Here is a 13,351-nt window from a genome sequence, read left to right as displayed (position 1 = left end):
ACTCACCTGAGGCCAACTAACTCAGTCATCTTGTGAAAAACTCCCATAAAAATTCCACATCATTGATGGTACTGGAACTCATCTTTTCCACCCAGTGTGGAGAGGACAACAATACTACCGACTGTGTTAACCAAGAGGGGCACTGGTGGTTGATGGCTGGAAGAAACTTCCAGCTGTCATTGTGAGAGTTGGTAGCTTGAATAGATTCAAGGAAGAACTGGATAAACACGGAAATGGTCAAATAGGCGAAATGGTTTTTTTTTGGCTGATGCTGTTTGAGCTTTCTTGCATCATATGTCACTACAGGCACTACTAATATTAATGCTCACTCAATTCTTATTTCTTTGAACCTGAATTTTTCCAATTCAACTTTCAAAACTGAAGTAATTTTTCTAAGTGATTGTAATGTTTACAACTTCAGCTGTCTTCCGTTTTTTAGTAACACGGACACACTGGTCGAGATGCAGTTTTTGCAATTACCAGTGACCTCACACAGACTGTTCATTTACTTACCAGAATATGTGACACCTTTGTGGGCAGCACAGTAAGTAAAATCACCGTCATCCTCCACACCAGGTGAAAAAAAACTTTGCGACTTCACTCTGAAATAGGCAACATGAATGTTGCCTATTTGAGAGTCCACTGTTTAAGGTAGTTCGATATTAGGACAACTCATTGCAAAGGCATGAGACATAACAAAAACTATGCCATTTCACCTACTTCAGTGATTTACTACGAACTAAAATGATACTGTGCACTAACTTGTTTGATTAGTGAATTTTCCATAGTCAGAGGCTTGCAATGCTAAAACCTTTTTTTGTATAAACATTTTGATATAATGGAAGTGACATATTGCAGTTGTTTTCATCAATATCCATAATTGGATACTTCGACCACATTGAGTTCTGAATTAGTTAGTGGATTGTTGCTCTGCCTTATTGTAATTGCAACCTTTTAAGGTATGTTTAAACTCCAAAGGAGCTCATTCCTCCAACTTGGTAATGAGTTTAATGAACAGAATGCTAAGCAATTAGAAATCCTCAGTTTAAAAACGTTTCCCATAGGCAGAATAAAATACTTATAAATTCTGAAATTGTACTTCAAAAATGATCTTTAACTTATGTGTATCTTTTCACTTTTATTTTTTTTAGTTAATTTTTCATACCCTTGGATCATTTTCCCTTCTAAGAAGTTTCCCCTTGTAAGAAGTTCTAAGCCTCCACTCCCTTGGAAAACCTCTTATCTGGGCTCTACTGTAATAGGTTTCCACTGTTCCCCATCTCTTTGAAAGGCCAGAGGGCTAACAATGTAATCACTGCTTTTCAAACATTTAACAAATCCATGAATTTACCTGGCAAACACACTGATCAACCCACCAACAAAAACTGTTATATTAAGGCTACCCATGCCCATACTTATAAACCCATGTCTTTTAAGTCCATGAATTGGGTGTATTCTGTGGTCGATTTGCATGTTTCACTGAATGAAACCAACAGTTTTCTAGGAAAGGAGATCTTGCTATCCATGCCTGCAGCCTACTACTCAGCCATGGAGTGAAAAAAATCCCATAAAAGTTCCTTGTGTCATTATTGGGATTCAAACCTAGGCCTTTTCCACTGGGTGTGGCAAGGATGGTGATTATAACCACTGTGCTACCCTCACAATACAATAGATTTGAATAATGAATGTCCCTTGGGCAATGAAAAATTATACGATAACAGCTAAGAACAATAATTGCAAGGGTTCTTAGCTTTGTAGCTTTGTTAAGAGATGGAGCACAATGACTGGTACACTTGTGAGCCAAAACATTATGATCACCTATCTAATAGCATGTTTTTCTACTTCTTGCTGTGATAACTGCTTGTACCCAGTGTGGCATCAACTCCATGAGACCGCAGGTTTCTTGGACGAGCTGGACATCACAGGATTTGGCAATGGAGCAAAGCACTGGCTGGTGTAGACTGATGAATGCTGCATTACACGCATCCCATAAATGTTCGATGGGATTTGGAAGGCAGGGGAGCACACAAAATGCTTTGACACGATCATCAAACCATTCCTGCAAAATGCAGACCTTGTTGAAAGAATCCAGTGCCATCTGGATATACACTCACTATGTAGGGCAAAACTTGGTCTGCAAAAAAAGCCATTTGGCATTGAGGGTTGTCCATGATAACATCCTCCAAACCACGCAGTCTGGTTGTAACTATTCACCTGCTTGCCATCAAGTATTCATCCATCCACTGGATGGGTGATTATTTGATGGCATGATGGAGCTGGGACCTTGATTCATCAGACCAAAAACTCTTTTCCAGTAGTTCAACACCCAGTAATGTTGCCCCATGCCCACTGCAGGCAGATGTTTCAATTATAATTGGTCAACATGGGCAAGTGAACAGGTCACCTACTCCACAGGCCTATCCACAAGAGCATCTGCTGGATGGTGTGCTTGTAAACATTTCTCTGTGCACAACAGTTGTAGTGGGATTGTGAGCCATTTTCTGTCCCTGTCAACCATTAGTGGTCTCCCTGTCCTGGCATGTTGGGTGGTTGTCATACTTTGCACCATTTCAGCCCTTGCACAGTTGACAATGCCTGCAGTTGCTGCCCCCCCCCCCCCCACCTTCCTAGTGCTGCAAATCATTCCCCATCCAAACTCCATCGGATTCTTCCTTTTCTCCCATTGCATGGGTTTTGTACTGATGAACTAATAGGTGCTACCCAGGTGCCTCCGTAGCCAGGTGGGAAGGAGCAGCAGTGCGTAGCACACGCTTCTTGATTAGACCGGGGTTCGAGCCCTTTACCACCAAATATGGAGGATGCAGAAAGGTCAGGGAATGACCACTGCATATCCCCGGAGCAATATGGCCTTAGTTGCTAATGCTCCTAAAAACCAAATAACAGCGAAGTGCTACCCATGCTGTCACTATATATGCTGATCTGGTTAGTTACACTGCTCCTAGGTGCTGTGGAATACATTCACTCATGTAGAGAGCAAGCTGGTGGTGATAATGTTTTGAGTGATGAGTCACTTATTACTTATTTTTGTTTTGCTAATGGCCATGCCATGCTTGGTTTTACCTTTTCACTTAGTGATATTTCACACAATTTGGACTTGGTGCCATCAAGTGGATACCTCTAAATTTTTATTAATTGGCAATTTTTCTAAATTATTTTTGGAATGCATTTCCTCTGCAACATCCTTATCTCAATTTATTCTCCCCACCTCTTTTGTTGCTATAATTAAGTACTGGTTTGCTCTTTCTTACATGACTGGCATATTCTTACTTTGTGCATACTAGTCATGTTTCTGCAATATATGGTAGATAATATTTTGCAGACACCAATGTTTGTTTTACTGTTATTTTTTTTAATATATATTTTTTTATTAGTTAAAGTTTATTTTCGTGTGTGTGTGTATGTGTGTGTACACATACACACACTCAAGGTTTGATCAGAAAGTTTCGGTGAATGTTGTACAAAATTAATTTTATTCAATGATAAATGTTTATATTGTTAGCATTCAATAAAATCTGCAACTACACCTTTTCCATTGTGCTTACCGCTGATCAAACATTTTTGGAAATCTTTTCAGAATGATTTTAGATAGACATCATGCTTGATTAGATTTCTTGAATAGATTCAAATCATTATCCTTTCATGTCCCGTTTTCATTCTGAGGAAAGCTGAAAGTTGCATGGTGGCAAATCACACAAATAAGATGATATTGATATTGATATTTATTACATAAAGCAGTCCCAGCCAACCAATGGCAACCCAGCTGTCAGTTACACATAATTTAGCAGTGCTCTTATATACTCCCTCTCCTGTTTGCCCAAGTACAGGGAGGGAAAAAATTCTGCCATGACCAAAAAAAGATTGATATGAACAAATTGAAAAATAATCAAATTACATAAAAAATAAAATATACATATAATTAAATTTCAGACAAAGTCCAAACTTCATTGGAAAGATCTGCATCTGTTCAGTCTGTTGGAAAGCCAGCAGTGCTAGGAGTTGCCGAGAACAGAAATGCCAGCACAAGGAGCTGGAGTTGCAGTGAATATAGCAGACTTAAGCCTCCACGATTTCACAGAATTCTAAGTAATTCGGCATACACCATACCGCATTACAAATCCAAGGCTTCCAGATGTAGAAGAGTCTCCCGCCTAAGAAATATTGCAGTTGCAAAGGCTTGGAAAGCCAAGAAGTTCTCCCATTTATCAACTAGAATTGTCTCGCAGCCTTCTGCCATAAGATTGAGATTACTAACCCGAGATACCAATTCAATTCGTAGATCGCAGTACTCCTCACAGTTGTACATAATGTTCCCATGATTCTCTTTCGCCACAATGGTAACTAGATCTTTCATTAATTCCTAAATTATGAAACTTTGCATTAATTGAACTTGCATTAATTGAAACATGACCAGTTAATAAGAACATAGCTTGTAAGTTTGGGGCAAACCATTTGAATTTTATCGAGGCTGTATTTCTTAAATTTGGGAAAAATTTTTTGTGTAATCTGCCCTTTATCACAAACACTCCAATGCTCTTGCCAGACTTTTACCAAACCATCCCAGATTCTTGTCCTTTCCTTCCTGGGATCTGCCAAAATGTCTACCTGTATATTCAGAAAAGAACAGGGAATGCCACGGCAGATGAAGTAAGCCAATGCACAATACAATAAATGCAGATCAATAGGCAATTTTCCAGTCACAATCTGCAAAACTGGGGTCGACACAGTTCTGCATGCCATGCACATCCTAAGGAGCATTACTCTTTGAATGGAACTGAGCTTTCTAGTAAATACTTTTCCACTTAACACGTTCAAACCAAATTGGTACACCATACGTCACCATGGGGGATACACATTCATATAGCAAGTTCAGCGCCTTACCTTTTATTCCCCAGCCAATTCTAGTGATTCGAATAATCATCCCAATAAATTTTCTCACCTTTTCTGATAGATAAGTAACATGTGAGCTGAAAGTCAAAGATCCATCAAACATAATGCCTAGATATTTTAATTGCCTTGCCGATTTTAGGCTTGACCCATTCATTCTAACAACCGGGGGGGGGGGTCTTCTACTCGAAAATTGATCCTCAAAGACCATTGTCCTTGTTTTGGTTCCTGATATAGTCAGTTTATGTAACCTACACCAGTTATTAAGTTCAAACAAAACCTGCTGTGACCTGGTTTCTAGTTGCATCTGTGTATTTCCTTCAATAAGCAACACAAGATCATCGGCATATGCCACCATCTCTGTATGCTCAAAGTCCCTACGCAACCAGTCCTCAAAACTAGATTCCACATTAGTGGTCCAAAAACCAATCCTTGTGGGTATCCCCTGGTCACCTCTCGTACAATCAACTGACGACTTAACAGTCACTGTACAGTGCGTGAAGTAGTCCTTTACCACCCTAAAGATCTTAGTTGAACAGCCTGCAAGTCTCAACATCATAAGAATGCTGCCCCATTGAATGGAGTCAAAAGCCCCCTCAAAGTCAATAAAGATTCCAAGGGTATACTTATTGTTCGAGCCTAATACAGTATATAGTTTCGCAATGCCCAAAGCACATCTTCTGTACAAATAAGATGAGCAAGGCACAATGGAATTTTTTTTTTTTTGCTGGTAAAAAAATTGCCAGAAGGCAATTGATGATATGGAACATTATAGCAGTGGAGCCAACCATTTTGCTATTTTTCAGATCGTTTATGGCAAATTGTACCTCTCAACCACTTAAAAATTCTTAGTAGTAGGCTGCATTAATAATAGCACTAGTAGCACCTCATGGAATGAATTACGATAACGTTCACCCTATATATATATATAAAAAAAACAATTTGCCTTGGCGATAATTACGTATTCCACCGAGTGCTGAACATTTGGTCTCCGGGTCTTATCCATTCATCCAAGACTCATCATCTGTTATAATTTTAACATGTGACAAGTGTTTTCGTGCAATTATTTTGCAAAACCACAAAATTTCACTTCAAAAACTGCTTTAAATAAAAAGTCTATATTTAGGAAGGAAGGATAGTTTCAGTCATTAATTAACCAAAAATGCAGGATCTGACATGGCTTTCTCAAACAACTCAGGTGAAGTTGGGACTGATTCTGCCTTTGATCTTCAGGGAGAATGTGTGGAACAAACTTTATATCCATTCATCTATTGCCCAAAATAGCCTAAACGGAACCAAATGAAAATGAAAAATTTCCCTTGTGACAGCCTTGAAATCACTTAAAAACATTAAAAAAAAAAAAAAAAAAACAGTTAAAAACATTTTTGTCATAACATCATATCAATTTCTTGAATGGTCAGTCATCAATCCAATTGAATGCCGGTGTGGACTTCATTGATGATTTAGAATTTTTGGACATTGATGGGTGACCACTTCTTTATCATCAGGCAAAAAATTTCCCTTGTGACAGCCTTGAAATCACTTAAAAACATTAAAAAAAAAAAAAAACAGTTAAAAACATTTTTGTCATAACATCATCTCCATTAAGTATAACAAAAATTTCAGCAGTTTCTTAATCTGACTATCCAAGTTAAAAACAATGTTCACATTTCATCATTTTCAGTAAATGCACCAACAAATGATAAAAACAGGTCGAAAGCAGGTTTCTGCTATTATGTAATGACAAATTAAAACCAGGTGCATGTATCATGTATACTGAAATGAAGTCATTGTAAGCTTTGCTCACAACCTTGTAGCAACTGCTTTGCATTCAAGAATTACAAGATCATTCACCAAACTTTCTGACTTGTATATATACATATGCACACAGATACATGCTATGTGTGTGATGTGTAAGTAATTTTTTGTGGCAACACCCAGTGAGGTATACTGTAATCCCTAAACAAAAGTTTCTAGAACACTCCTCCTGTACATGACAAGTGTTTTCATGCAATTACTCTGCAAAACCATAAATTTCACTTCAAAAACTGCTTTAATAAAAAATCTATATTTAAGGAAGGAAGAAATAGTTTGTCATTAATTAACCAAAAATTTGTTTGCATTCTTTTTGTGCTTCTGAGGTGTATAGTACAATTGTTAGCAGGTTAATTTTCAAGGGGATTATTGTGGCCTAATGAGGCTCTTGGACTCAGCAACTGGGATGAAATATATAAGAGAGAAACTACAGTTGAACTATAGGGTATTTTTAAGAAATTATTCATGATGGAAGAAAAAAATGTTTTCAAGAGCTTGATAAGAAAACAAAAATTTAGCATGGTAAAATTAAAGAGCAGGGAATATTCTGTGTATGAGAAATCATTAGCAACAAGAGCCAAGAATGGGGACAAGGAGTTTTATTAGTATGTAAATGCAAAGAGGAAAAGAGTAAACCAGATAGGAACACTGTGTTCAATGGAAATGACACAATAACAGATACTTGGCATCAATTTTTACACAGAAGAAATTCCCTTTTAGGGTGGGGGAGATTGTCTAATATACCCGAGCAGTGTAGGATATGTGATATTGATATTACAGAAGAGTCTAAAAGAAAAATTAGTGAGTATGAAAGTGGGTTAGGTACAAAGGTATTACTGGCATTTATCTGGTCATTTAAAGAGGCTGTAAAGGATTGCACCAAGCCTTTAAAGGATAATTATGAGATCAACATTAGGTTTAGGGATAACTCTCTTGGGGCATCTCGAAGGGGAATGGGGAAAAAAAAATATATTGAAATACCGGGGAAAACTAATAGATTAGATCTCAAAAAGTTCGCATCTGGTCAGTTTGTTGCCAGCCACTGGACTAAATTGCTTTCCTCTGTGGCTGAAGTCGACAATCTGTTCTCAACATGGTAAGATGGCAACTAGAGCATTACTTGCTGGCAGTGGAAGGGTATGACATGAAGGTTATAAATGGTATAGACAACGATTATTTTATTTTTTTGGCTGATGTAGCTGAAGTCCAGCTTCAAAGCATCTTTTGGTCTTTACTAATACTAATCTAGCAACACTGAGATTTAACTCTTGATGGATTTTTTAAAACCCAATATTGTATTTTTTATTTATTTATTTTTTTAATGAAACCCAAACATGAAATGTTTGTTTGTTATTTGTTATTTGGTTTTTAGGAGCATTAGCAACTAAGGTCATATTGCTCCAGGGATATGCAGTGGTCATTCCCTGACCTTTCCGCATCCTCCATATTTGGTGGTGATGGGCTCGAACCCCGGTCTAATCAAGAAGCGTGTGCTACGCACCGCTGCTCCTTCCCGCCTGGCTACGAAGGCGCCCCACATGAAATGTGCTAGACCCTATACTACTTAGTGCAGTGTATGGGTTGTAGACTGAGAAGACAGAAGATCCCTATTAACATTAGACTTAAATTTCTGTAGATTGTAATTTTCAGGAAATAAATGTGAAAGAAAGTTCACAAAACCAACATAGAAGGGATAAATGAGGAAGAGAAAAAGTTAGTTCTGTGAATTTGGAGTTGGATGGTGAATGGATGCTGCCTGGTTGTAGCACATGTTTTAATTGATTTGGAAGAGAGTGGGGAATTAGAGATGTCAAGTCCAAAGAACAATGCCCCATGGAATTATCTATAGAAAAGCAAGCAGCAGAAACAGGTCTATGAGACACAGAGTGGAGAGACATTGTAAGAGATAGGTCATTAATTAAGCTGAATGCCCTCTTTTGAATGGAGACTAGTTAATTTAAAAACAGAAGACAGGGATACTTTTATGGAGTCAAAAACCTCAGTGAAGGAGAAATAAAGATTGAAATTCAAGGAAGTATAGATATTATCTATACTGTGTTTGGGGTAGAAAAGATTATGGAAAATATGAAGTATGGAAAGGCAGAAGGGGCAGATGAAATTAGACCAAAATTACTGGAGATAAAATCATGATAGTGTGGTTACAATGCATGGTGCAGAGGACATTTTATGTAGAACAAGTTTTGGAAAATTGAGAAAGGCATGCAACAATATATAAAATAGGAAATAAAGCTAAGTAGTAGTAGAGTAGTGGCATGTGATGCAAGAAAGCAAGTGTATGAGCTTATGCAGCATCAGCCAAAAAAAAAAAAAAAAAAAAATATCACACCATTCCCTCCAAATGCCTGTCCAGTTCCTCCTTAAATTTATTCAACCTATCAACTTCCACAACGACAGATGGAAGTTTGTTCCAGCAATTAACCACCCGCTGGCTAAAGGCAAATTTCCACACATTTATTCTACATCTATCCTTTCTTAATTTGAATTTATGCCCCCTTAGATTTGTAATCTGAACAAGTGGAAGGATCCCATCAGAATTCAGCGTGCTCAACTCATTCAAGGCCTTATACACTCAATCAGATCACCGTGCAGATGCCTAGTCTCCAGCCACTGCAATTTGTAGAACTTAAGCCTCTCTTGGTAAGAGGATCCCTTCATTCCCCTCACCAATCTTGTTGCCCTTCTCTGTACACACTCAAGTAAATCTACATCCTTCCTAAAATGAGGCCTCCAGACCTGTACGCAGTACTCAAGGCGTGGCCTGACCATTGCCTTATACAGAGGGACAATCACCTTTTCCCTGCTAGCAAAATTCCTATATATCATTGACAAAACCCCATGACCTGCCCTGGCAGCCTGTCTGCATTGCTCAGAAAACTTCATATCTGACTGCACAATTACTCCCAGGTCTTTTTCATTTTCTACCACCTTAAGTGTAATACCACACAGTTGGTACGTTTCTCTGGGGTTACTTCTACCCATATGCAGTACTTTGCATCTGTCAAGGTTAAACTTCAGTTGCCACTACTTAGCCCATCTGCCCAAATTATCTAGATCCTGTTGCAGTAGCACACTGCCATTACTGTCATTAACAACCCTGCCAACCTTTGTATCATCTGCAAACTTCTACATTTACAAGTGTTGTAAATGTAGAGGAATATTAATTTCTTAGCATATCAGGTAAAATTTATGATGCAGTTCAAAGAAGAGTATAAAAAGTACTGATGAATATAACCTTGGGGAAGACAAGTAGGGCTTTTAGGTTAAACTAGGGAAGTGAGAATCAAATACTGACTAAGAGAAATTACCGAATTACAGTGATGTCATGAGAACAAACTGTATTTAGGATTTGTTGATTTTGAATAAGCATTTGATCAAGTAACCTGAAATCTGCTTTTTCAAATTTTAGAAAAATACATCAAGGATAATAAAAGTGTATAAAAATGGCAAACTGCAGTGTGAGGATTTGGGGATGCATTGGAATATGGTTTAAGATTAAAGTTGAAAAAAAACAAAGTTGCTGCTTATCACAATTTCTTTATATAATTTTCTTGAATCATTTAGTAAAGTAATATAATTACTGACAAAGTTTATTGTGGGAGACAAAAAATTAGATTATCAAATTGGATCAAAGTGATTAGAGAATTTCTACATTTCATTGTTTTAATTTCTAATAGTATGAAAAGAAATTGAATAATAATATTTATTATTATTGAATAATAATAACTAACAATTACAGATGTGACAACATATTATAGAGCACTTCAGGGCTATAAGCCTCAGGTTGCAAAATAGTTAACTGACACGTAAGTTGGTGCAAGTGCATAATTTCTACATGCAGCCTAAGTAACTAGGAATTGGCATGATATTGCACTACCTCGAATAAGCGTTACTTATTCGAGGTAGTGCAATATCATAGTAACTTGTTATGAAGGTATTTACAATATGAGATGTACTTAATGATGCCAATTCCTAGTTACTAAATAGCTGGCTGCATGCACTTGCACTAACTTACACGTCAGGTGTGACAACGACATCTTTGATAACGCTTTGAATTTTCTTCAGATAGTCTACTTTTTTTTTTTTTTTTTTATTTCTCCTATATTTTTCTTTGGAACTTATTTTGCTGTGTTGCAATGCTTTCTGCTTCTTTAATTCTTCTGGAAGAATTTTTTGTAATTTATAATTTTTTCCCCTTTGTTGATGATATTGTGTTGATAGAGAGTAGCCTGTAAGATCATCAAGAATCTTTGAAAAAAAAATTTAATCAAGTTTGTAGACAATTTGGTGTGAAAATTAGTTACACAAAAAATAGAAGTTATGAAAGTTGGCAGAGACAAGGAATTTAGTGTCAACTGAATAACTGAAAACGAAAGATTAGACATGGAAATAGCAAACAGAGTAAGTAAAGCAGGATGTGTAGGAAGCAGTCAAACAAATTAATTTGGAGCAAAAGAGAAATTAGCCAAAAGACAAAATTATACGTTTATAAAAAGTAAACATCTAATAAACAGTTTTTAAGCTTATTTTAACTGAGAGATAAAGAAATAACTAAGAAATAAAGGAACTGATCAAAAATTAAAATTTTCAGTAAAGACTTAAAAAAAAATAAATGGAAGTAATATATGGAAGTGATGGCAAGTCCATACTACAAATGAAAATAAGAAAAATTTTTAGGATAACTAACACATTCAAAGTAAAGTGAAGCAAGCTGAGATGGAAGAATTAACTAAACAGATAATGGAATCAAAATGAAATTAACCAAAACAGGCTTGAGGCAGACCAAGATGAAAGTTAACTGAAGGTGCCAAACAAGTATATTGGAGGAAAAGGGTTTACTCTGGCTAGGACTAAAGATATAACAGGTAACAGCATAGCCATATGGAGGAAAACAGTGAATGGAAGTTGGCAGCAGAGAAGAACCAATTTGTACTATCACAGTGACCTCTATACATTTTTGAACAGATCTGAATGATAACAATGAAAAAATTTACTGTTTGGAAAATTTGGTTAAAAATTCAAGAGAGTAGATAACAAATTTTATTAAATAATGCAGAGAAAAATAAAAACCATATCCTCTTTAGTTTTTTCAGTTACAGAGTGAAACATGCATTACAAACTATACAGTACTGGTTTTCCCATTATAATTCTTGTTAATCTTTGGTACTGTCAAGGAATAGAAGTAACTTGATAAAAATATGAAATGAATTTAAGTCAGCTGATAACTGTAATCACAGAATTCCTAGCCTTTATTGTTTTAATTTATAATTGTGTGTGTAAACAAAACCAATAAAATAATATAGAAATAATACAAACAACTGCAGATATGAAAAAAGTATATGTGTAACTTTGATACCACTTAGAATTTTCTTCAGATATTCTAGTTTTTTTATGCTTTTTCTTTTTACCCTCCATTTTTCTTTGGAACTCATCTAGTTCTTTTTGCTGCTGTTGCAATGCTTCTTGTGTCTTCTTTAATTCTTCTGCCATTTGTATTTCTCTTTCCTTTTCTTGAATCTTTTTACACAAGTCATCACACTGAACAACTGCTGCCCCTTGTATTTTGACTTGACAGGGAAATTCCTTTTTCAGCCGTTTACAAGGACAACGAACAATTACTCGCTTTTTGCACATCTCTGGACTGGCACAGCTTCCAGAATGACACTTTAAAGGACATCGATGGGCACACAGCATCTAATAGAAAGATCGTAATTATTTTTCCATAAGACAAAACCTTATAAAGTTTTCTTTTCAGTATAAAACTATGTCAGATAACAATAAACATGAAAATAACTTGACTTACAACCTAGTGGTTTATGAACACCACATATTTCTGGAGACAGTTTGCAAATCAGGGGTGGGGGGTTCCCATACATAATGATACAATGGGAGGATGTATGCTGAAAACAAATTTTTGGCATGTGTCTTACCTCAATGATAAATTGCTACAGCAATATCGATTTAATGCATACATTACGCTTTACAGGTAACCTGCACTTAACGCTGATAATTTGTTCCAGAAAAACAGATTACTAAGTGAATCAGTACTAAGCGAGTGCCATTTCCCATGTGAGTTATGGTCTATTCCATAGGATATTTCATAATCAATAATGAATGGTAGTAAAAAGACACACATGTCTGTAAAAATATTTAATATTCAAAAATTTGTACATAAAAAATATTCTGTATTACATAGGTGTATATAATTATGTGACCCTGGACTGTCAAGTTTTTGTATCATTGGACTGAAAAATGTGTCAATTTTGGGTTGTACTTTGTCACTCTTCCTCTCTGTACAAAATCATAGAGATTCATTTCTTTCTTTAAATTTCTTATTACCTTGGAACTTTGTTCCACATCAGGGTCGTTCTCCCAGAAATAATCACACATTTTTTTTAAAGTGTTCAAAAGCTTCACTAAGTCGTTTTGTAGTCAGTGACTTTATTGGTTCTCCATCTGTAGTATCTTATTCATCTCCTCTCTCAATTGCATGCTCTTCTTCTTTTGTCATTTCCAAATGTTCTTCACTAGAGAGGCCATCGTTGATCATCTTTTTATGTCGTCATCATCAATTTCGTCCAATCCTGCTTCTTTTCCAAACTCAACAATTTGA

General features: G+C 36.3%; 1 protein-coding gene across 2 annotated transcripts in view; it reads right to left on the bottom strand.

Moving 5' to 3' along the window:
* Positions 1-11,907: 11,907 nt before the first annotated feature.
* Positions 11,908-13,351, bottom strand: part of LOC150082059 (NF-X1-type zinc finger protein NFXL1) — a 252,064-nt gene continuing 250,620 nt past the window's right edge. For both annotated transcript variants that reach the window (XM_090379082.1, XM_090379083.1), the window contains exon 18: positions 11,908-12,432. In XM_090379082.1, coding sequence (XP_090235208.1) covers positions 12,001-12,432 — 432 coding nt within the window. In that variant the 3' untranslated portion in view covers positions 11,908-12,000. The remainder of the gene's footprint in view (positions 12,433-13,351) is intronic.

The sequence above is a fragment of the Mastigoproctus giganteus genome, chromosome 8, assembly GCF_048544385.1.
Source record: "Mastigoproctus giganteus isolate SK-2022 chromosome 8, ASM4854438v1, whole genome shotgun sequence".
In the NCBI taxonomy this organism is placed as follows: Eukaryota; Metazoa; Arthropoda; class Arachnida; order Uropygi; family Thelyphonidae; genus Mastigoproctus; species Mastigoproctus giganteus.
Note: the sequence above shows the minus strand (reverse complement) of the source record. Positions and strands in the feature narration are given on the sequence as shown.